This window comes from Pristis pectinata, chromosome 24 (genome assembly GCF_009764475.1).
Source record: "Pristis pectinata isolate sPriPec2 chromosome 24, sPriPec2.1.pri, whole genome shotgun sequence".
Classification (NCBI taxonomy): domain Eukaryota; kingdom Metazoa; phylum Chordata; class Chondrichthyes; order Rhinopristiformes; family Pristidae; genus Pristis; species Pristis pectinata.
Genome location: NC_067428.1, coordinates 3,089,701 through 3,115,745, shown reverse-complemented (window position 1 = coordinate 3,115,745; position 26,045 = coordinate 3,089,701). Strand labels below are relative to the sequence as shown.

The window sequence follows — 26,045 nt, the reverse complement described above, 5'->3', positions numbered from 1 at the left end:
GCAGCTCTGTCATTCAATAAGATTAGGCTGATCTCCTCCCTCAAACACCAGTTCCCTATCCTATCCAAAATCCCTTGATTTCTTTACAATCCAGAAACCTATTGATTTTTATTCTGACTACAATCAATGACTTGAGTTTCCACAGCCATCTGGGGTAGAAAATTCCAAACAATTACCAGCCTCAGAGTCAAGAAATTCCTCCTAATATCAGTCCTAAATGGCCTATCTATTATTTTGAGACCACACCCAGGAAAAGGGGCGAGTCTCTGTGCTTGTGAGTTTAACCTTGCAAGAGTCAGGACTTGAAGCGAGATTTGAAAAGAGGTGAGTCTTTGTGCTTGGGAGTTTCACCTTGCAGGAGTCAAAAAGAAGCACATTTGCAAGTTGTTAATATTTGATTGGCTCATTGACTAATTAACAGCAGCCAATAAAAAGTAGTAAGGGTCAAGCAGAGTGGCCATTTTGAAGCAACCATTGTTGGAGTGCCAGTATTAGAGTGGGGAGCTGAGGCAGTGGCTAAGGAGTTGGTGACTTGGGGTAAAAGATTTGAAAACAAGTGAGTCTCCTTGCTTACTTGAGTGTTAGTTGTAGGAATTTAAGAGGCAAGTCAGCTAATTGTTAGTTACTAGGTGATTGGCTAATTAACTTTTTTTGATAAAAAGTTCGGGTCAAGTGGCGCAGCCGTGTTGGGAGTAAATATCAACCTTTGAATACCAGGCTTCAGTGAGGAGGGTGAGCAACACTAAGGTTAGGGTAGGTTCTTATTCACTTTTTTCTGTCTCTTTATTTTCCCTCAAAGCTTTTTTGCTCATGTCAGGTAAGCTCAGACCTGTGTCATGTTCCTCCAGTGCAATATGGGAACTTGGGGAGGTTACCAGTGTCCCTGATGACTGTGTGCAGGAAGTGTGTCCAGCTACAGCTGCTGACAGACTGCATGATGGCACTGGAGCTGTGCATAGATTCACTTTGGAGCACCTGTAATGCTGAGAATGTTGTGGATAGCACATTTAGTGAGTTGGTCACACCACAGTTTAAAGGCCTAAGGCCTAGGTAACCAACAGGCAGGAGTCCCCTGCGGTCATCTCCCTCCAACAGATTTACTGCTTTGGGTACAGCTGGGGATGACTCAGAAGGGGAAGGCAACAATAGCCAGGATCATGGCACTGAGTGGCTCTGCTGCACAGGAGGGCAAGGAAAATAGTGGCAGAGCTACAGTGGTAGGGGAGCCTGTGGTAAGGGGAATAGACAGGAGCTTCTGTGGCTGCAAATGAGACTCCCGGTTGGTGTTGCCTCCCAGGTGCAAGGGTCAGGGATGTCTCAGAGTGGCTGCAGGACATTCTGGAAGGGGATGGTGAGCAGCCAGTTGTCATGGTGCATGTAGGTACCAATGATATAGGGGGAAAAAAAAGTGGGATGAGGTCGTACAAACTGAATTTGGGGAGCTAGGAGATAGATTTAAAAAGTAGGACCTCAAAGATAATAATCTCAGGATTACTATCTGTGCCACATCCTAGTCAGAGTAGGAATAACAGCATAGTTAGGATCAATATGTGACTTGAGCTATGGTGCAGAGGGAAGGTTTCAGATTCCTGGGGCATTGGAACTGGTTCTGGGGGAGGTGGGACCAGTACAAACCAGACAGTCTACACCTGGGCAGGATTGGGATCAATATCCCAGGGGCATTGTTTGTTCGTGCTGTTGGGGAGGGTTTAAACTCGTATGGCAGGGGGACGGGAATCCATGCAGAAAGACAGGGAAGCAAAGCAGAGACCAGAGCAAAAGTTGCTAAAGAGAAGTAAGAGTGGGGTACAGGATAGTCAAATGCAAAGGACAAAGGTTACTAGATTCTAAGAGGACAATGAGTGTAGGGCGATATTATTTGAAACCAGGTCAGTGAACTTGTGGCACAAAGGGGTATGATTTAGTGGCTATTACAGAAATGTGGTTGCAGAGTGGAGATGAGTGGAAATTAAATATCCAAGGGTATCAAGTAATACAGAAGGATAGGTGGTAAAGGAGGTGGAGTAATGTTCTTAATTGAGAATGAGATCAGGGTGATAGTGAGACGATATAAGATCTAGAGAGCAGAATGTTGAGTCCATCTGGGTTGAGATTAGGAATAGTAAAGGGAAAAAAATCACTGGTGGGAGTTTTCTATAGGCCACTGAATAATAACATTACAGTGGCACAGGCAATAAACCAAGAAATAGTTGATGCGTGTAAGAATGGAACAGTCATCGTCATGGGGACTAACTTCCGCACTGGGCAAATCAAGTTCTGTGAAGTCCTCCTCAGTCGTGAACAACTTTCTCCAACAGCATGTTCGTGAACCTACGGGGGGAAATGCTATCTTAGATCTGGTCCTGTGCAACAAGACAGGTAAAATTAATGATCTTGTAGTTAAGGATCCTCCTGAAAAGAGTGATCATAGTATGACTGAATTTCTTATACAAGTGGAGGGTGCAATAGTTTGATCCAGAACCAGTATTGTGCCTAAACAAGGGAGACTACACCAGGATGAGGGAAGAGTTGGCTAGCATAGACTGGAAACATAGGCTATATGGTGGGACAGTTGAGGAACAATGGAAGACTTTCAATGAGATTTTTCATGGCACTCAACAAAAGTATATTCCAGTTAAAAGCAAGAACAGTAAGGGTGGGGAGAGCCAGCCTTGGATAACTAAGGAAATAAAAGAAGGCATCAAGTTAAAAGCTCATGCATACAAAGTTGCCAAGAGTAGTGGGAAACTGGAAGATTGGGAAAACTTTAAAAAGCAACAAAGAACCACTAAGCAAACAATAAGGAAAGGGAAGACAGATTATGAACAAGCACAAAATATAAAAACATAGTAAAAGTTATTATATAAAGCAGAAAGTGAATATAGGTCCCTTAGAACATGAGGGGAAATTAATATTGGGTAACGTGGAAATGGCTGAGACCTAGAATGACTACTTTCTGTCAGTCTTCACTATGGAGGTCATGTCTAACAAGCCAAAGATCTTATGGATGCAATAAGAGATGAGGACCTCCTTACAACCACTGTCACTAAAGAGGTAGTGATGAGCAAACTAGTGGGTCTAAAGGTAGACAAGTCCCCTGGTCCTGATGGGATGCATCCCAGTGTACTGAAAGAAACGGCAGAAGTTATAGCAGAGGTGTTTGTGATAATTTACCAAAATTCTCTGGGCAGATTGGAAGAAAGTGAATGTCATCCCTTTTTTTTTAAAATGTAGGCAAAAAGTGGGTAACTACAGGTCAGTTATCTTAATGTCTGTAGTCAGGAAAATGCTTGAAGCTATCATTAAGGAAGAAATAGCAAGACATCCGGATAGAAGTGGTTCCATCAGGCAGATGCAGCATGGATTCAGGAAGGGCAGCTCCTGTTTGACAAACTTACTGGAGTTCTTTGAGGATATAATGAGCGCAGTGGATAGAGGGGAACAGGTGGATGTTGTATACTTGGATTTCCAGAAGGTCTTTGATAAGGTGCTGCATAAAAGACCTATTGATACGATAAGGATGCATGGAGTTGGGAGAGAGAATCTATTAGCATGGATAGGTTAACCAACAGAGGGCAGAGTTTGGATAAATGGGTGTTTCTCTGGTTGGCAATCAGTGGTGAGTGGGGTGCCAGGGGTTGGTACTGAGCCTGCAACTGTTCGCTATATAATGATTTGGAAGAGGGGACGGGGTGTGGTGTATCTAAGTTTGCTGATGACACTAAATTGAGTGGAAAAGCAAATTGTGCAGAGGATGCAGAGTCTGGAGATGTAGATGGATTAAGTGAGTGGGCAAGGGTCTGGCAGATGGAGTACAATGTTGGTAAATGAGGTCATCCACTTTGGAAAGAAAAATAAAATCAGATTATTATTTAAATGGTGAAAGATTGCAGCATGCTGTTGTGCAGGAGGAGTTGGGAGTGCTTGTGCATGAATCGCAAAAGGTTGGTATGCAGGTGCAACAGGTTATGCTGGCCTTCATTGCTGGAGGGATTGAATTTAAGAGCAGGGAGGTTATGCTGCAATTGTACAGGGCACTGGTGAGGCTGCACTTGGAATACTGTGTGCAGTTCTGGTCTCCTTACTTGAGGAAAGATGTACTGACTTGAGGCAGTGCAGAGGAGGTTCACCAGGTTGATTCTGGAGATGAGGGGGTTAGCCTATGAGGAGAGATTGAGTCACCTGGAATTCACAAGAAAGAGGATCTTATAGAAACATAAAATTATGAAAGGGATAGATGAGAGGCACGAAGATTGTTTCCACTGGTAGGTGAGACTAGAACTAGGATATAGCATCAAGATTCAGGATGCAGATGAGGAGAAACTTTTTCCCTGAGAGTAGTGAATCTGGAATTCTCTGCCCAGGAAACATCCACCCTATCAAGTCCACTGAGAATTTTATACATTTCAATGAGATCACCTCATTCTTCTAAATCCCTACTCAATCTCCCCTCTTACAACAGACCCACCATCCCAGGAACCAGTCTGGTGAAGCTTAGCTGTACTCTACAGCAAACCTTTTGAAAGTAAGGAGACCAAAACTGTATGCTTCAGGGCATGTGTATACCAATATTACAGTAATATTTTTTCCTTCAATTCCATGAAATGTAATTTTATCTAAGTTTCTGATGAAAGACTTCCTTAAATGCCTTTTGGGAGGCCACATGAAAAGGCATCCACAGATGTTCTCACCTGCTATTCAATTATTTCATCAAGAAAATTCAATTGATCATTCTTGTAAAGCATGAACAACCAATCACAAATCCTTGCTGGATCTCACTGATCAACTGAAAATTGATCATTCTCACTTTAAATATAAGTTCCTGTCCACAAATGATGGGCTAAGAATCTCTAATTCCCTGGCTTTCCAATCACCACTTTTCTTAAGTCACAGTGATGCGTGCAATTTCCAATTTAAAGGACAGGTGCTGAATTTGGACGAGAACATTTGGGGTAATGCTCTCAGCTAATCTTAAAAATCTAGGATGGCAACCAGCTAGGTCATACAGCATCTGTGAGGTAAGAGAGAGTCAATGTTTCAAGGACCCTTCATTACGTTAAAAGCAAACCAGTGAGCCTTGCATCTGTGGTGGGTAAGCTGTTAGAAAGGATTCTAAGAGATAGGATCTATGAGCATTTAGAGAACCATGGACTGATTAGGGACAGCCAGCATAGCTTTGTGAAGGGAAGATCTTGCCTCAAGCCTGATAGGATTCTTTGAGGAGGTGACCAGGAAGATTGTTGAGGGTAGTGCAGTAGATGTGGTCTACATGGATTTTAGTAAGGCATTTGACAAGGTTCCACATGGTAAGCTGCTTCAGAAGGTCAGAGGGCAAGGGATCCAGGGAGGCTTGGCTGTGTGGATTCAGAATTGGCTTGCCTGTAAGAAAGCAGAGGGTTGTGGTGGAGGGAGCGCATTCAGATTGGAGGGCTGTGACTAGTGGTGTCCCACAGGGATCGGTTCTGGGACCTCTACTTTTCGTGATATTTATTAATGACTTAGATGAGGGGGTGGAAGGGTGGGTTAGCAAGTTTGCAGACGACACAGTGTTATGGATAGTGTGGAGGGCTGTCAAAGCTTAGAGGGATATTGATAGGATGCAGAGCTGGGCTGACAAGTGGCAGATGGAGTTCAATCCGGAGAAGTGTGAGGTGGTACACTTTGGAAGGACAAACTCCAAGGTGTAGTATAAGGTTAAAGGCAGGATTCTGGGTAGTGTGGAGGAGCAGAGGGATCTGGGCGTCCATAACTACAGATCACTGGAAGTTGCCTCACAGGTGGATAGGGTAGCTAAGAAAGCTTATGGGATGCTAGCTTTCATAAGTCGTGGGATCGAGATTAAGAGCAGTTCAGGTCGCCTCATTATAGGAAGGATGTGGAAGCATTGGAAAGGGTGCAGAGGAGATTTACCAGGATGCTGCCTGGATTAGAGAGTATGCATTATGAGGAGAGACTAAGGGAGCTGGGGCTTTACTCATTGGAGAGGAGGAGGATGAGGGGAGACATGATAGAGGTATACAAAATATTAAGAGGAATAGATAGAGTGGACAGCCAGCACCTCTTTCCCAGGGCACCAATGCTCAATACAAGAGGGCATTGGCTTTAAGGTAATGGGTGGGAAGTTCAAGGGAGATATCAGAGGGAGGTTTTTCACCCAGAGAGTGGTTCGTGCATGGAATGCACTGCCTGGGTTGGTGGTGGAGGCTGATACATTGGTCAAGTTCAAGAGATTGTTAGATAAGCATATGGAGGAATTTAAAATAGGGAGATATGTGGGAGGAAGGGTTAGTCAGTCTTAGGTGTGGTTTAAAGGGTGGCACAACGTGGTGGGCCGAAGGGCCTGTATTGTGCTGTATTGTTCTATGGTTCTATGAAACTTGATGGATTCAAAATCTAAATCATTTGGCTACAGTAAATAAAGAAAACTTGCTTTCAAATAGAAGATTGGCTGATAACCACAGAACTTATTTAAGAGATTGGATTAAAAATCACTTTTCAAAAAAAAACAGGTTAAATAATAGTGATTTGGAATCCACATTGAGAGTACAGATTCAATAGTAATATTCAAAAGGGAATTAGATAAATTACAGAAGGAAGAAAAAATCAGGGCTATAGGGAAAGAGCAGGGGAGTGGTTTTATTTGGATAGCTCTGTCAAACAGCCAGCACAGGCACATTTTCATTGCACCCTTGCACTTCGGATACAGAGATCAATAGTGAACTAGAATGGAGGAATAGGAACAAGTTCAGAAAACTTTTTTTTAAGTGACAGGAAGAGATCCCTGAAATGTATTTCAGAAAAAGAACCTAAGAAGTTAAAGATTCCCATGACAGTGTTAGCACAAATAGAGGAACATTCAGTAGGGGAACAGGGCTCATGGCTTAGTGGGACAGTGCATAAAAAATGCATGGAGTTTTGGAAAATTTAGAATATGTTGTGTGGATGACTGGGAGGTGAAAAAATAAAATTTTATTCAAAACTGAGGGTGTAAGAATTTTAGTAGTTATAAGACTTTTAGCTGTTCCATGTTCAAATGGACATTGACCAAACATTCTGCAGCTGTCAATCAGCTACTAAGTTCACAGTGGAATTAGCTGCAGTTGGCTTGCTGCAATCTGAATCTAGACCTTTAAACAAAGATTTATTAATGATGCATTATGCTGGGATCACATCCCACTCCCAGTCAAAATAATTACCATCTGACTGTTGATTTGACCGAGATGTTTGTTCACCAGGTATTTTCATGGTCCATCACCAGGTATGATGCTTCAATTTGAGCTTGCATGCAGATAACTGACCCAAACAGTAGAATTTAACAGTTCATTGTGATAGGTTTAAAGCAAAGTATAACTCATTAACTCCTATATCAGAGTTTTGTCAGGTACTTACTGATACTGGCGTAGTCCTTTCTGATGGTGGAATCATATCTGGGGTCAGCACCTGCGGAGGGTCAACCCCTTTGCTGACCTTCTGCTGGATAAGGTACATTGCTAAAGCAAACTGTTCTCTGTTCAGTTTCCCCATCTGTTTCGTATCAGCTAGGGCCCTGTTGGAAAAGAGTTTACTAAATAAATGCAGCCTCAACGATGCAACAACAGTAAAACCATTATATTTAATATCATAAACTATTAAATGAAGCTATATGATGATAAAACAGCAATGTAATTTCACAAACAGAAAACCAACCCAGCTGCAGATGCACTGATGAACACAGGAGGACACACACAGGTAGCTGGGGAAATCGTTTGGCAATGGCTCCAGTTTCAGCTGCATTGCTGTGGATTCTCATCTCTCTACAATAGGTGATAAAGAAATCAAAGACTGTTGCTGCTGGAAATCTCTCCCAACTAAAGTGTCAGAATGGGAACCCTGCTCAAAATCCAAATTCAAGGGCACTGGGGATTAAACTTACTTGTATTGGAAAAACCCTTTTTCCCCTTGAAGCTCATTTTGCAAGATAAAACTAGAATGTAAAGCAGTTCTAGTTAGTGGATTTCTTTATAAACATTGGACATTCATGGCTTTTGTAGCAGACTGCAGCAGAATCCAGTAAGAGTGCTACATAAAAGTTTGTATTCAATTGGTTGCAGACTGTTCCCTTGGCATCATTTGATACAAGGATGTTGTCACAGCATTAGAAAAGGTACAGAGAACACTTGTACCAACAGTACAATTCTAATTATAATGACAATAGTTTGCATTCCCACTCAGATGAAGGTCATCAGATAACTTAATACTTAAGATTAAGTAAATTGATCGAGTAGATAACCTATTTTATTCTCAAATAAAATAGACAATGCTGCAAATACTGAATCAGACAGTATCTGTGAAAAAGGAAATGGAAGTAATATTTCAGGTCATGATCTTTCATCGGTTCATCGGAATCATGTTTAATCATTTAACTGAATTGCTGAACAGGTCTGAGGAGCTGAATAGTGCACCCCTCCCATTGGTTCCTATATGTGACTCCATTATTCACATCATGTTGGATGCTATAAAGTTACTAACCTGAAGTTGCTTTTACCTCTCATCAGCATGGTGTGGGCATGGTAGGACAAACTATAAGTGCCGCTGACCCAAATATGAAACTAAACACTCCCAACTCAAAGTGGGAAATTGCTAAACCACATACAGTATCTTTTGTATTGGCAATATGATGTCTGTAATACATATTTCAAGGATATTGTCCTCATATTTCCAAGTGAAAGTGGCCTCATGATGTTAGCATACTGATGCAATGATTTCGACTCAATGCTTTTAGAAGTCATCAGGGAGGCTGTAGGCCAGGGGTGGCTTAAAGTAAGGGCTAAATTTGCACTTCTGCAGTAATTGTTTTAACTAGTGCTGTTCAATGTAAAAGGTTCACTTCACCAGTTAATGGCACTGAAGAGTCTTCAGTCTTTAGCTTAACACACATGAACTAAGGTGTCCAAAACACTGACTATGGCTCTCACATTTTCAGATGATATGAAAATTTGTGATTTTGTAGATAGCCAGGAGGATTGTCTTGGGGTATAGCATGATGCTGATCAGATGGAAAGTTGGGCAGAGCAATGGCAGATGGAATTTAATCCTGATAAGTATGAAGTGATGCATTTTAGAATAAGAGTAGGACATACACAGTAAATGATGGGGCCCCAGGGAGTGCTGATAAACAGAGGGACCCTGGAGTACAAGTCTGTTGATCCCTGAAAGTGGGAGCACAGACAGATAGGATGGTGAAGGTGGCAAATGGGATGCTTGACTTCATCAGCCGTGGTGTAGAATATAAGAGAGCAGGGCTGTCAGTTTACAACGCCATGAAATATGGGTTAGGACACACCTGGAGTACTGTGTGCAGTTCTGGTCACCACACTGTTGAAAGGATGTTTGTGCTGGAGAGGGTGGAGGATGTTGCCTGGATTATAGCATTTCAGTTTTAAGGAGAGGTTGGGTTTATTTCCCCTGGAATGCAAAATTATGAAGGGGGTAGATAGTAAGAATCTTTTGATATGAATTGTATGTCTCTTACCATATGTGAGCCAAGATATTTTGATGAAGTGCAGATTGCATGAAGATATCTTTTACTTCCAATCCACTCACATACCCATCCATATCCAAGTCTATTTTGAGAAAGATGTCATCATACCGCATCTTGTCATTAGTTGGCACAACCCAGTTTATTGGCTGCAACGAACAATGTTATTTTCCAGATCACTACAATATAATCACAATGTAAAAGTAATCCAGCATAAAGAATCTCAAATCATCAGAGCCCTGTGAACAGCACTGCCTTTATTCAACAAATTCTCAATCAACTGCGGTATGAAATACCTGAAAGGACCGTTCCCACATTGATACCTGTGTTGGTAATGGGAGTGTGGCAGCCACAACAGTCATGAACTAAATCAGTCAAATTAAGAGGCTTTATCCAGTTGAAACTCTACTGATTTCAGATTTACAACTGGTATTTTCCCTGTCATGCAGAGAAGCACTAGTTGTAGATTTATGAAACATGGTTCAGTTATTCAAGGTCCTGGAAACTGCTACAACACAAATTAAAGGTCTGCCACTATAGCACACTCTAGTGGAGTGTTTGAAAAGAGTTTTGACAGAGCACTGGGAGTAAAGCACCCAAAGATGTCTTAGCTGCAGGAAGAAAATACTTTCATAATCAATGTGATAATTGCAATCAATTCCAGAATAAATCACAGCTATTGCAAAATGTTATACTTCTCTAAAAGCACAGTCCAGTCAAGTATAATATCATTATAAATTCCTTTGTAGAGGTCTAGCTTTAATTCAGGTCTGCAACTACAGGACTGATTTATTTAACACAATAATGACTGAACCACACAATTTGGCAAATATCCGCACCCTCATTTACTTGGAGACATGGATGGAGACTATTCAGCCTGTCAGGTCCATGCTATCCCCCAAGGGAGCAATCCTATTAGTCCCTTTTCCCTATTTTTATTTCCCTGAAGCCCTGCAACCTATTCTTTTTCACTCTCCCTTTTGTTTCTTTTTGCCATTCTCCTACACTAAGGGATAATTTACTGTTGCCAATTAACCAACCAACACATCTTTGGAACACTGGAGAAAATGAGAACACCCAGGAGTGTTCCCACATCCAGCTCCACAGAGACAGCACACAAGGTCAGGATCGAGCCGGCAGCACTAACTGCTGCGCCATCATACCACTCAGGATACTGGTCAAAAGAGCATATGAAAGATAGGAACAGAAGGAAGTCATTCAATCAAAGATGATTACAAATGCTCAAATTCCTAATGCAAGTCATCAACCTAAATCATTAACTCTGTTCCTCTCTTCAGTTTCTGCCTACCTGTGGTGCATATCCAGCATTTACTGTTTTCAGTATGTTTAGTAATGTGCCCAATTCAGGTGGCCCCAGAATTAACATCTGCACAAGTAAGCTTCTTTTGAAATTACTCCCAAAACAGCAGAGTGAAATCCCAACGTTAATCTAACCTTAACTGAACAAACTCAACCAGCTACTCATCCAGTGCAGTATTAGTGCATGAACCAGTGCAGTCTCTAAAGAACACACCCATCTGTGTCCAACAACAGAACTTGGAGCAAAAAATAGACACACAAAAGCAAAACATTGCAAATACTGGAAATCTGAAATGAAATCACAAAATGCTAGAAACAATCATTGTATCAGGCAACATTTGTTAGGAGAGAAACATAGTTAACTTTTCAGGATAACAACCTTTGATATTCCTGCCCTACCAGCTGTACTCCCAGAAATGGTTGGCAATCCATTCTAAATAGATAAGGCAGCCCTTTTATCCTGTTGTTCAATACCTGTGTGATCACGATGTACATAGACAGCAACTCTGATCCATTTTAACCTATATTCACCATGTTTGAATATTTGGGGGAAAAACAGAGGGTTTCTAAATGATCATTTGATTTATTAAGAAACAACATGCAGGATTCAATTTTGTGGGAATGTGAGAAACAATGGGGAATTGGTCTTCAGTTGACAATAAGTCATTGCTTCCCTCAGGTAATGTTAGCCACATACAGAAAACTAACTGTCTCAGAGAAAGCATAATAGTCAGAAACAATCAAGCTTCAGCTGAACAAGGAACACATTTTGAAATTGATTTTTTTAAAAAAAAAGTCCTACCCAAAGTAGTTATGAAACTAAATTAGCTGAAAATTTAACAGATTTCAGTGTGCATGTGACTGACACTAGCTAACAAGAGCAGTGTTACCACAACTCGGAGGAAAACAACATTTAACCCAGTGCTCTGGGGCCTCAAAGTGAATTGCTAGAGTGAACAGTGAAGAAGCAAAACCTCACGGATTAGTTTTTTGCAATGTTTGCGGAATTTTTAAACGTAGAATGGCTAAACATTTTGAAAATTTTCAGCTGATCAAAGACAGCCTGTAAGGGGCAAGTCATGCCTGATGAATCTTACTGAGGCCATGCAGCAAAAGCACACAAGAAACCCTGCATAAGCAACTGAAGGAACTGCCCACCTGCCACACCTGCAGTTTCCACATTGGCCTCATTAGCCATTTTAATCCCACAAAACTGAAGTGGAGGCAAATCATCTTCAATCCTGAGGGACTGCTTAAGGAGGCGGACAGGGACCTATATGCATTACCAAAAGGCATTTGACATGTGACACTGCTAGCTAAAGTTGAAGCTCATTGAATTGGAGGCAAACTATTAACCTGGCTAGGCATTTGACTGAGCATCAGGAGATAAGAGGTATTAATAGTCAGGTAATTAAATTGATGGAATGTGACTAATGAGATCACACAATAATGTTGTTTTGAGGCTTTGACTATTTATCTACAAAACACCTAGATGATGCATTAAAAGGTCTTGTATCCAGATCAGCCAATAGTACAACTGTAGGCAACATTTCATGCAAGGTAAAAGTGCTAGGGTTTGGGAGGAATATATACTAGTACAGTTAGGCAAGTGATTATCTAAAAGTGTTAGGGTAAATGGGTCACTCTCGGGCTAGCAATCTGTGACGAGTGGGGTACTACAGTGATCATTGCTAGGGCCCAATCAATACTAATGAATTGGATGAAGAGACAGAGACAAGTCATAGCAAGTAACCAAGGTTCAATCCCAATCTCTGGTGCTGTCTGTGTAGTTTGCACATTCTCCCTGTGACAGTGAGAGTTTCCTCGGGTGCTCTGGTTTCTTCCCACATTCTAGAGACATGTGGGTTTACAGGTTAACTGTCCACTGTAGGTTGCCACTAGTGTGTAGGTAAGTGGGAGAATCTGGTGGTAAATGGGAGAATCTGGTGGGAGTTGATGGGAATGTTGGGAGAGTAAAATAGGATTAGTGTAAATGGGTGTTTGATGGTCAGCATAGACCTGGTGGGCCAAAGGGCCTGTTCCCTGCTGTATGTTTGCTGATGAAACAAGTTGGATTAACAAGTTGTGAGGAGGACCCAAAGAACTCGAAAAAGGATACCCACTGGTTGAGTGACTGGGCAAGAAATCAGGTAATGTAAGGTTATCCATTTGGAAGGAAAAATACACAAACAACATTATTATTTAAATGAAGTAAGGCTTTAGAATATTACAGTACAAAGGGGTCTGGAAGTCTGAGTAGTTAGCACACAGTTACAGCAAATAATTAGAAAGGCTAATGAAATGTTAGCCTTCATTACAAGAGGTATGAAGTATAAAATTAGGGAGGTTTTGATGCAACTTTATAAAGTGCTGGTGAAATGGCACCTGGAGTACTGCATACAGTTTTGGTCTCCATATTTAAGGAAGGATATCCTTTCCTTACAGTAATGGGTTTACCAGGTTGATTCCTGGGCTAAAGGGACTGATATATGAAGGTTAGGCCTGTACTAATTGGAATTAGTACAGGAAGAATGAGAGGTGGTCTTTCTGAAGGAGATTGACACAGTGGATGCCAAGAATGACTCTCATGAGGTATCAAGAACTAGGGGGCATAGTTTCAGAATATGGGCCATCCATTCCAGACTGAAATGAGGAGGAATTGCTTCCCTCAGAAGGCCCCAAGTCTTTAGAACCCTCTATCCTAGAGAGCTGTGGAGGTGAATATATTCAAGGTGGAGATCGACAGAGTCAAGGGAAATGGGGAGAGAGAAAGAAAGTGGTGCCGAGGCCCTGATGTTACTGAATGGCAAAGTGGTCTTCAGGGAATGATTGGCCTCCCCCTGCTACTCATGGAAGGAAGCAATTGATGTTAGTAAAGTGAGGAAATATTGGCAAATGGATTTCAACATAGCCAGATGTGAGATATTCTATTTAGGATCCTAAAAGGATTGAAGCAAGTATTTTTTTTTGAAATGATTAAATGCTAGAAACAGTGGGGCTCAATGTACATTTATCATTAGAAATTCAAGGACAGTAGCTGAAAATAATGACCAATGGCTGACCTTTAAGTCTACAAAACTGGAACTTATGAGAAAAATGTTATGCTACAGTGATACATAGCCTTGGTTAGACACACTTGGAGTACTGCAAGTTCTGGGTACCACACCTTTGTATAGGCAAATTAGTCTTAGGAGATGTGCCAGAGTAATACTTGGACTCGCAAGAGTTTAAATTATGAGGAGGTTTATTTCATGATATCAATGACTTATTTGATTTTAGTTTTCAAGGTATTAAGGGAAACAAAATGGAAATTTACAACAGCTATTTCCACTAACTTCCAAGTCTACAACTGGGGACATAGGATAAAAGTTAGAGCAAGTTCTAACTTTAGGATGAATTTAGGAAATATTAGGTGGTGGAAATCTGAAATTATCCCCCATTAACAGGTTAGAGCTAAGTTGATAATTTAAAATTCAATGTTGAAAAGATTTTTGATAACCAAAGGTACTTGAGACAAGGGCTTACTAAGGTAGGTTATAGAACATCTACAATCTCAATGAAAGGTAGGGCAGGTTGAAGGGATTAAAAATAGCCTGGTCCTGTTCCTACTTAAGAGTAGCAAGGATCAAGCAGACATCCAACTTCCAAACAAAAAATTTCTGATTCTAATCACACTGTTGTGGCAAGAAAGTGCATTAAATAGAGTGGAGTAAAAGACAGACAAACCACTGAGCTGCTCACGTGAAGCCCTGTAGAAACTTGAGACTACATACATCCTCTCACTGGTTAATGAGCTGTGACAATACAGATTACCTCATCAAGACGCAAGAATGATTCCTGTCAGTCACCTGTTTGATGTGCTTTGGAGAAATGCTTCCCGCACTATTTAAGCTGTTAATACTGCCATGTGATGGAGTGGATCGCAGACTATCTTTAGGGGGAGGACTGGCAGGTAAAACTGGCACAGAACCAGCAAGTGATGGCCCTTGCTTTTTCCTCTTGGATGGTGGCAGAAGCGCAGATGGTAGAGTAGGGGGAACTGGCTCCTTCTCCAAAGCTCTGTAAACAAGATGCATCGCCTGCAAATATAACAAAGGGACAGTCTTGTCAACAGTTCAGCAGTAAAAGCAGTTCTACACTTGCAATCCGAATGCCCCTTTTAGATATTGCCCCGTTTCTACCTGTAAGCGACTGCACATTTTTTAATCCAAACTTTATGCTTCTGGAGGTGAGGATGGCACAATTGGGAAGTTGAACTTTCTCCCCACCATTAATAATTATTGTTACATTGGCTAAGTGTCTGGCACTTTGTCTAAATGCACACAATATAGTGAGACCCCACAAACAGCAAGTGAGATAAATAGCCACTTGTAGTCTTTTGGTTATCAACTGAATCAAGGTTTCAGAAGTATTTGCTTTTCAAAGGGAACTTTTACATTGGATAAGATATTAAATCAAAGGTCCATAGCATATGGGACAGATTTTAGTGAAGAAGTAACAGAAGCTAAAAGATGTTAATTTAGCAAAATTTGGACAGTAACTTCTTGGACAGCACATACATTGCAAACATGAGAATAAGAAAGTCTGAGAAGTTCTCCCTCACCCACCTCCAAAAGCTTTTGAAAAACAGCAATTCGATATCTGACTCGCGATTCAATTTCAGTAACACTCAGATAATGCATTATCCAACTATTCAGAAATCTAGATGAATTTGGCTCACCAGGTGCTGGTTCCCGCTCTCCCTCTAAACTTACTGGGTTCACTTGGAAAATTTATTCCACTGCATAACATCTTTAAGAAAAGTGAATTAAGGGTGTGGAGTAAATCATTATAATAGTCCAGAAAATCTGCTAGTTCAGTACCAAAGTCACATACATTAAACGGTGCCTCAGAATAAACTCTCAGCAGAAAAAGTCAAAGCCTAATAGTTCATATATAACCATCTCCTTAACAATACAGCAAGTCTTAATTATTGCTAAACAAACCCTCTGCCACTCAAAATTAACTTTAACAAGTGTGGAACTCATTATTTCAGCTTTCAATTATTGGAGATTTTAAAAACTTAAATTGATAGTTCTTAATTCTATTTTAATTTATTTCCTTTTTTCTCTCTTTAATTTGCTTCATGAATTTCAATTAACGTTGAATTCAATACCCTAGATGTGACTTACTAGTTCTTCATGCAATCTTCGAACAAAGAGGAGCATGCCAGAAGGCCCCTCAATCCCACTCTGCTATTCAATTAAATTACGGCTTGTCTGGGCTTGGTCTCACATCCAGTTTATTGCCTGTTCCCCATTACCCACCCGGTCCAAACATTTCTGTGTTTCACCACTGAATATACTCAGCATCCACAGCTTTCTAGGCTACAGTATTCGAAAGATTCACTACCCTCTAAGGAAAATAATTCATTTTCAACTCTGTCTTAAAAGAGTAGCCCCTTATGTGGGGAATCTGATTATTTAGGGAGTCACACAGTTGCTTTCATTACAAGTTCCAATTGTCAGTGAGGACAATGTGTCTTTTTGGATGCACACACATATTGGAACTTTGTCCAAAAACCCTTACCAATTTATAGACATATTCAAGTTCAATAAATGCATTCATTCACCATTTAAAATAAATTCAGATTTGTGACCTATCACCCTAGCTCAATATAAATTGACTGAGAACCAATGATTAACTTTTAAGACTTAATCTACTGGTGGGTGTTCAGAAAAGACAAAAAGTAAAGAAATTAAAATGAGTTCCATAAGTGAATATTTTTTCAGATTAATTCTTTCACAGTGGCTTCATATCAATATTTTAAAGCCCCCATTTGAAAATAACCAGCAAGAGCCACTCCATGTGGCCTATCAAAGACTACAAGACTTACCACAGCAAACTCGTCTCTGTCCAGGTGGCCATCCTTATCAACATCACTAAGGTCCCAAACCTGATTCAGATTAAAATAAGAATGTAAATTCATACCAAGGAATTAAACCTTTTGCCTTAACCATAACATAGCAAAAGGATAGGTAGAAATAAATCTAGAAAATCAAAAAACTACAGATGCTGGAAATCCAAAATAATACAGAAAATGCTGGACACACTCAGCAGGTCAGACAGTAACTACAGAAAGAGAAAGCAGTTAACATTTGAGGTCCGAGACCATTTGCCATTTTGCAAAAGGCTCAGTGACTCCAACCAAATGAGGCTGCTGTTCTATCCTCCCTGGCACAGAAATGAGGAGTGCAAGCAAAAGTGCATCTGAAACTCTCTCTTCAGGAAGTTAGTGCTTTGCTACTGGAGTCAATGGCGAGTCCAACGATGAAGCAGACAGTCAAGTGCATCAGATCCAAAACTTTATGAACATGGGCAATAGATAGCCTGTTATTCCTTTCAGTAATGCTAGCTATAAAGCCAGCAAAATTTGGGCCTAATGCCTCTGGAACTTTTGATTAGATAGCCATGCTAATAAAAGATAACTTTCTATGCAAAGGGTACATAATTTATAAAAAAATCATAGTCCAAAGTTTTTGCTTCTGAAGAATTAGAATGATTTTCAGGGATCAAAAGTGCATCTTAATCCCAAAAGGTATCTCAAACATTCCCTCCAGCAAGGTTTCCAAAATGTCTAAATAAAGGAATTAAGAATTAGGTTCATTGCTAGAGGCTAATATATGAGAAATTAGACTGGTTATCTATAAGAAAAAGACCGCAGATGCTGGAGATCTGAAATAAAAACAGAAAATGCTGAAATGACTTAACTAATCAGGCAGCACCTATGGAGAGAGGAACACCTAACATGTCAGGTGGCCTTTCACCAGAGGTTATCTCTGGATTTTACTTCACAGATGCTGCATCACGTGCTGAGTATTTCCCACATTTTCCATTTTAATCAAACTTCAACTGTTTGTTTTGTGTCCTCTTCTGATAAAGTGAGCAGCCCGGGTGCCATACCACTTCACAAAGCTGTTCTGATTTTAATAATCAGCCTTTGAACAATGTATTGATTTAAACAGCATCATTCTCAAGTATTTATTTTAACAGATGCAATCTTAAAACTACATTCACAATGAAAAAATTGCTCAGATATATACTGTATCATTGCTCACCCTTCCCAAGACATCAAGAGGTAGGTTTGAATTTATCAACACAGGTTTGACCTTGTCACCTGATAGGAGGCCATTGAGTGGGGACAAGCTTTCAAAAATTCCATCAAATTTGGCTTTTTCTTCAGGCTATTAAAAGGGAGATAAGGATAGTTAGCACTTCATATTAAAGAGATACTTAAAATATTCATTCCAATTTTAGAATTTGGACCAATTCCGCAATTATTACTTTTCCACCATGGCTATTCCAGAGCAAATGTGTTTTGTTAGGCACCTTTTAAACTCTTAAATATTTTGATAGGTTACAACAGCACCATGCACAGTTCAGTTAGTTTTCGACTATGATTTTTCATTAATATTCAAAGTTGTATAGCTTCCTTTTAAATTTCCACATTGTTGAGTTTACCTTCACCATTGAAAACTGGCCCCAAACAATCTCCATAATTGATGACCCAGTCCATTTATTTTCTTACCCTGCTGTCGATTTCATTCTAACTTCATCGACTTCTTCAATTCACAACACATGCAAAACTTCTCTCTCCTGTCGTGTAGTGGTTAAAACAAATGATCATCCCTACATTCTCCAGAGACAGTGCATAATCTGGTTTCTTTCACTGCCTCACTTCCTGATTGCTTTGCTCAGACTATCTTCAAAAAGTTGTTCAAATGCCAAGTAGAACTCCAAAAATCCCTTCCAGTGTTTCAGTAACCTCCAGGATGTTCACATTCCTCATCCCATGTCCAGTAGCTGCTCCTAATCTACTTTTGCCACATCCTCTTATGATATTGAAGTCGAGCTTCCCCCAATTCAGGACTTTAATTTCCTCTCCATCTTTGTCCTTTTCCTTATCATCTCTCACACTTCAATAAAAGGGATAAGACATTTCTTATAGGATCCTTTTCTTCTTTTCTGCCATCCTGCTCCCACCAATCACCATCTTTCATTTATGTAACTATAACAAAATATTTAGGTGTTTACCCATTTTCCTCAGAGGACAATAAGAAGAGCTCTACCTACAATTGTCAGTAGTGTTTGAATCCTTCTCCATTCTCTGTCTCATTATTGTTCACTTCAACACTCTATGTATTTTCCTTAAAGGTTAAATCAAAGTAACGGAATGATTATGTCTCCATCCAACTTATCTATTTGCCAAGGTGAGATCCAATGTTACAGGCAAGTTTTCTCGGTCGTATTCCTCATTTCCCTATGGTAAACATCTATTATCTTCTAAGCACTTAACTAAACAGTTAAAGTTACAAAAGTGCTACCCCTTTATTGCTGTGCACTACAATTCCAAAGCTTTGCAGCACTGTATCCTCAAAAATAGTTTAAAATAATAATGTATTCCCATCTAAAGTGAATGCAAGCTCAAGCCTCACCAGAATATAAATTATGCCTCATTCTTTTCATGGTTACCAAAAGTTAGGGATTAGCTGCCCTGTTGTGCTTCCAATGCATTGATTCTAATTCATAATTTTTCCATTTATGAATTAGTTTAATTAGTCTGTGATGAGTTTCAAAGTCCATACATAGTCCTTCTAAATTCTATGCATCTCATCTTAGTCCTTTCCCTTCCTTTTATCCCCCTCACATACACGGATGCCTTCAGAGAAGACAATCTGTCTTGGGTAACAAGTCCTCAAATTCTAAACAATCCAGGTAAAAAAAAAAATTCCCTCTATTTCCCTATTTGATTTATGAGCAATTGGAGTAACTGTCTTATATTTAGCAACACCTAGTTTGGGATTGTCACATTAGGGGAGGTATTCCCTTCATGTGTACCTCAATCAAATTAGCTTTAAGTCTTTTTAGTATGAATTTTGAAAATCTGTCTTCATATGGCATCATTCCAACCCATTAGAAGAGGAAGATAATGAAAATCACTGGTACAAACCTAAGTATCCTATGCCACATCATGGTTACCCAAGCACAGCTCTCTGAATTTTTATCAGATGCCTAGCATCAGGATCATATATTCCCAAAACAGACTTCAATGTGGAATAAAGTTCTCCTACTCATTCCAACTTTATTACAGCACCCTCTCTACACTATTACATTACTCCATTTCCCTTCTCCCAGACCTTTAACAGATGTCAAGCTGGAACAGCTGTGTGCCACAAGTCATTTCTCATTAGGAACATAGCTGAGACTATCCAAATTATTTTCGTATAGGTCAATTACAGAAAGTGAATATCAACCCATCCAATCTGGATTGGATTTCCACTCTATAAAACCTAACCCATTCAAATCAACCAAAATTGTATGGTCAGTTACCCAACTCACCCTTACAGCCCAGTGCACATCTGAAGAGGGAGAGGGCGCTATTAATAAGGGACTGCTGCTGTCATGCTGCCAAAATAAAACAAAAGGCAATTCATTAGTTAACAAAGAACAGAAAGTTCCGAGAGTGAGATCTTGCATCAAATATTCGAGCACTTGCACGTCCAAAGAACCAGCCATGAAATGAAAACTGCAAATTACCGTAGAGATTACTTTTAGTTACACAACAAACTCGTGAGTAAACACCCAAGGCCATTAATAAATCATTACTGACCAATAGCTAATAAAAGTAGCCCAGTGAAGTCCAGCAACAACTCACAATTGAATAATCACACTGATACTCCTGCTACACAGAGCATTACAAGCAACTCTTTTTAAAGCCCTGGTACAGGCTACAACTGGAGCATTTAATAGCTGAGCACCACACTAGGATATCAACAGAGAATGTATTAGGTAACTACCAAATAGGTAATAGGGATGATGGGCTTTATTAGCGGGAGAGGAGGAGAAACACAGAAGAAAACTGGAGCAGGTGTAGGCCAAGCCTGCCCCACCATTCAATATTACCATAGCTGTTCAGTTACAAGATTAAACTCCTCTTCTATACCAGTTCTCACAGCCCTCCATTCACTGATTTTTCAAAAATGTATCTGCCTCCTCTTTAAATATCTCGAACGATCTAGTCTCCATGACCCTCCAAGGTAGGGAATTCCAGAGATTCACCACCCTGTATGAAATCAAATTCCTATACATCTCAGTTTTAAACGACTGCCCCTATGTCTTGTAACTACGTCCCAATGTAAGACTCTCACAGTAGTGGAATATCTACCCTGTCCTGCTCCACCCCTCGAGCATTTTATGTTTCAATACAATCGTTCATCGTTCTTCTAAACTCCAAAGAACCCTGATCCAATTTCTTTAGCTGTTTGTGATAGGGCAACCCTCTCATCCCAATCTAATCAACTCCCCAGAATACTCTGAATTTTGAAATACTTCCACCAATGGCTCTACAATATCTACAGCCACTTCCCTTAAAGCTCTGGGTGCAGGCATCAGGTTGTGGCCATTTAGTCCCATTAGTTTTTCCAATACTTTGTACCTTGTGACACAGATTGTCACAAGTTCTACCATGCTATTTGAAAACAGGCCATCTGTTACCTAATAAGCCAAGATTATTCTTCTCCAAGATTTAATAAAGATGTTTGAGATCATGAATGCTTTCGATAGCAAAATGTGAAGCAGCTTCGATGGCAGAAAGGTTAAATACATCGATTTAAGATGGCTAAAGGAAAAAAAAATCAGAGGGAACAGGATAAAAGATAGCCTTGGCAGGTTTATAAGATCTGACTTTCAATTACACGTTTCAAAGGCAAAATGGATAAATAATTAACAGGAATAAAATCAGGGCTCTGAGAAAAGAGCATGGGTGTTGGACTCATCTGTTTTAAAGAGCTATCACAGCCATAATGGGCTATAGTCTCCTGCGCTGTTTTGGTCCATGATTCCAATTCATTACAACATTACCAGTACATAACAAGGGTACTATCACATTCAAAGCTGTTTTGATAAATGAAATAATGCACATTGTGACAACATACCAGCATGTATACAAAATTGGCTAAGAAACTGGCAGCAGAATGCTATCCATTTTCAGACGGGGAAAATTAAGACAGTGGTGTCCCTTATGGGGACAGTATTGACATCACAATTTTTCAGCATGCTTGGGATTTAGAGGTACCAGACAAGCAGATTTTCCAAACTACTATTAGTTCACTTTAAGATGTTACAGTGTATCTTAATAAATTTTTCAGGGAGGCCAATATATTGAAAGGGAGTGTGGGAAACAGGGCCTCAGTCAATTTAAAGATAGTGTGGGAGAAGGGGCTTCAGTGAACTGAATGTAAGCACAGGAGCCAGGGAGGTGGAAGGGAGCATGGAAACCAGGGCCCTGGTGACACTGAAGGATGCAAGAACCAGGCCCTTTAGCCAGCAGGGATCAGAGGAACCAAGTCCTACAGAGTCAAAAAGAACAGCCTTGGTGCTCCGAATGAGTCAAGGGAGCATGGGAACTGGGACCCCAATGAATTGAAAGAAAATACAACAAACACCACCTGGTGAGCCAGATGCAGAGCCATCAGGATTTCAAACAGTCACATAACGAATTATTGGAATTTTACTGTACGTAATGACCTGGTCTTGGATATACAGAATTATTTTAAAGCTAATAAATGAAAAAAAATTCAGATATGTATTAACTGGGAGAATATTAACAGAACTGGGAGAATATTAACAGACCTGGAAGACAATCTGGTGAAATGGGCAGTCATGGCAGATGAAAACTAAACCAGAAAAATGTGAAAAGATACAGTTTTGTAGAAAGAATTTGTTATTCTTTCAGTAAATTGCAATTTTGAACGAGAGGCTGGAAAAGATACCTCCACAAATCTTTGGAAGTGGTATGTCAAGTTATGATGGTCATTTAAAAAGTTGTTGAACCACTAATTTATTAATAGAGTAATAAAGCAAGGAAGTTATGCTAAAATTTGATAGCACAGTGGTGTCAGGAAGGATGTTGAGGTCTTTGAGAGGGAGTAAATTTTAGTGAAATGGTACTAGAAATGAGAAACTTCAGTTGTGTGAGTAAAATAGAGAAACAATGGTTGCTCTGCTTCAAGCAGAGATGGCTAAGGGGAGAATTAACAGAGACATTTGAAATCATGAAAGGTGTTGAGAGTAACAGAAAATAGGCGCAAACGCTAGGCTCTTTCACTCTGAAAATTGCTCCACCATTCAATACAACCATGATTACTTCAGTACAGTATTCCTGTTCTCTTGATGCCTTTTGTATCTAGAAGTCAATCTATCTCCATCCTAAGTATATTCAGCGACTAACCCTTCACCGCCTTTTGTGGCAGAGAATTCCACAAATTCACCACACGACAGAGTAAAGAAGTTTTCCCTCTTCCCAGTCCTAAATGTCTTACCCTAAACACTGTGACCTTGTGTTCTAAACTCCCAGCATCAACCCTGCATCCAGTCTGTTTAGTCACGTTAGAATTTTGCGTATTTCAATAAAATCCCCTCACAGTCTTCTAAATTCCAATCAATATCGGCTAGTTAACCCAAACTCTCCTCATGGAATAGCCCTTACCATCTCATCCAAATCACTGAGTATATTGTGAAAAGCTGAAGCCCAAGCACTGTTCCCAGCAATATCCACTAATCACTGCCTGCTACTCCAAAAAACTTATTTATTCTTAATTTGTTTCCTATCAGTCAATTTTTGATCCATCCCAGCATATTACCCCAAATCTCACGTTTTCACTTTGCACTCTAAGATCTTATTTGGGAATTTACCAAATGCCTCCTGAAAATCCACATCTTAGTTCTCCCTTATGTATTCAACCTGTTATTTTCTCAAAAATCTCCAGTGGGTTTGTCAAACACTATTTCCTATCCATAAATCCATGTTGACTTTGTCTAATCCCATTGACATTTTTATGGGAGACAAGAGAGACTGCAGATGCTGGAATCTGGAGCAGAAAACAAACAGCTGGAGGAACAGATGGTCAAGCAGAATCTGTGGAGGCCAGGGATGGTCGACGTTTCAGGTCGAGACCCTGCATCAGGAATGAGTGTAGAGGGGAGACAGCCGATATAAAAAGGCGAGAGGGGGGCTGAGGCAGGGGCTGGAAGGCAATAAGTGGAACCAGGTGAGGAGGGAGATAATGAGCCTGGTGGGTGGGGTGTAGTCAGGAGAGAGTGGCTGGTGGGTGATTGGTAGAGACAGAAAAGGAGCAAGAAAAAAAGGGGGTGGATGGAGCCAGGTGGGGGAAAGGGAAGGGTGGAGGTAGAGCTAGAGGCTGGAAGGTGGATAAGTGGAAACGTAAGAGGCTGCAGATGGTGGAATCTGATAAGTAAGGAAAGTGATAAATGGAAGCTGATATGGGAGGAATGATGTGCCTCAGGAACCAGATGGCGGAAGTGAATGAAACTTATATTTTTAACGGTCCTGTTAATACATTCTTTAATAATAAAACTCTAGCATTTAACCTACTACTAGAACTGATTGTGGACTTCAGGAAGGGGAATTCGGGAGAACACACACACCAGTCCTCACTGAGGGGGTCATCAGTGGAAAAGGTGAGCAGCTCCAAGTTCCTGGGTGTCAACATCTCAGAGGATCTATCCTGGGCCCAACACATTGATGCAATCATGAAGAAGGCACGCCAGCGGCTCTACTTCATTATGAGTTTGAGGAGATTTGGTACGTCTTGCAAGCTTCTATAGATGTACGGTGGAGAGCATTCTGATCTGTTGCATCACCACCTGGTATGGAGGCTCCAATGCACAGGATCGCAAGAGGTTGCAGAGGGTTGTAGACTCAGCCAGTTCCATCACGGGCACAACCCTCCCCACCATCAAGGACATCTTCAAGAGGCAGGGCCTCACGAAGGTGTCATCTATCATTAAGGACCCTCACCATCCAGGACGTGCCCTCTTCTCGTTACTACCATCGGGGAGGAGGTACAGGAACCTGAAGATCCACACTCAACATTTCAGGAACAGCTCTTTCTCCTCTGCCATCAGATTTCTGAACAATCCATGAACACTACCTCGTTATTCCTTTATTTTTGCATAATTTATTTATTTTTTGTAATTTATAGAGTTTGTCTTTGCACTGTACTGCTGCTACAAAACAATGTCATATGTCAGTGATAATAAATCTGATTCGAAAGATTCTAACCAGTCTGTTGTTCCCCGTTTTCTCTCCCTCATTTTTTAAATAGTGGAATTATATTTGGCATCCACAATTGCAGGACTGTTCCATAACCTCTAGAATTTTGGAAGATGACTACCAATGCATTCACTATTTTCATGACTACTATTAGCACTCTGGCATGCAGATTATCAAGCCCTGGGGATTTTTTTGGCTACCAGTATCACTATTTTCCCCTGCACCATTTTCTTTTACTAACTGTAGTTTACTTTCATTGCTCCCTTTTGTTAAACTTTTGGTTCCCTCATTTCTGCAAGGTTATTTGTGTCATCTTGTTTAATTGCTCTATAATTTCTTTGTTCCTGTAGGTAAACTGGAACTGTCCAATGCCTGTGGTTTAGTATCAAAGAGATCTAGGACATCTGGCAAAAGAACCAGAGGTAATATGAGGAAATAATTTTCAAGGTGCTCATGAGGAGAAATGTACTATCCAAGTGGAAGATGACCACTGATTCATGGGAAATGAATAAATGGTCAGGGGAAATTTTAAGTGGAAATGGGGCAAGAGTAGTGGAGTGAAAACAACTGAATAGATCTTATAAAGAGCAGCCACTGTAAGAATGGGCAGTCTCCTTCAATGCTATTTGATTCTATAACCAATTCCCCCCTTCACCACTCTCCCAAATACCTCATCACAACAGTTTACACAATTAATCCTTATGTAGCATATAACAGAGGAAATAAATAGAATAGATGACAAGAGAACAAATGAATTTGCATTGATACACTTCTCAGAATTACACAGCACAGCAAAACAATCCACAGCCAATGAAGTGTTTGGCACTACTGTAACATAGGAAACATAGCATCCAATACAGCAAAGATCCACAAACAGAAGTGAGATAAATACCAAATAACTGTTTTTGTGATGCTGGTTGAGAGATAAATATTGGTCAAGATGCTAAAAGTATTCCCCTCATATTCTTCAAATGGTGCCACTTAACATGCATCTGAAAGGGCAAACAGGGCTGTAATTTAATGCCTTGACCAGAAGAACAAATGCAGCACTCTCTCAGTACTGCACTGACACAAAAGGATGAATCATAGAATTGG

At 40.3% G+C, this 26,045-nt stretch overlaps 1 protein-coding gene across 7 annotated transcripts in view; it reads right to left on the bottom strand.

The window, feature by feature from the left end:
- The window catches only part of eps15l1a (epidermal growth factor receptor pathway substrate 15-like 1a), a 264,285-nt gene that overhangs the window by 181,110 nt on the left and 57,130 nt on the right, over window positions 1–26,045 (bottom strand). For all 7 annotated transcript variants that reach the window (XM_052037612.1, XM_052037608.1, XM_052037613.1 and 4 more), the window contains exons 6-11: window positions 20,216–20,281; window positions 17,935–18,060; window positions 16,713–16,772; window positions 14,686–14,916; window positions 9,512–9,666; window positions 7,390–7,546 (exon numbers count right to left, since the gene is read on the bottom strand). In XM_052037612.1, coding sequence (XP_051893572.1) covers window positions 7,390–7,546; window positions 9,512–9,666; window positions 14,686–14,916; window positions 16,713–16,772; window positions 17,935–18,060; window positions 20,216–20,281 — 795 coding nt within the window. The remainder of the gene's footprint in view (window positions 1–7,389; window positions 7,547–9,511; window positions 9,667–14,685; window positions 14,917–16,712; window positions 16,773–17,934; window positions 18,061–20,215; window positions 20,282–26,045) is intronic.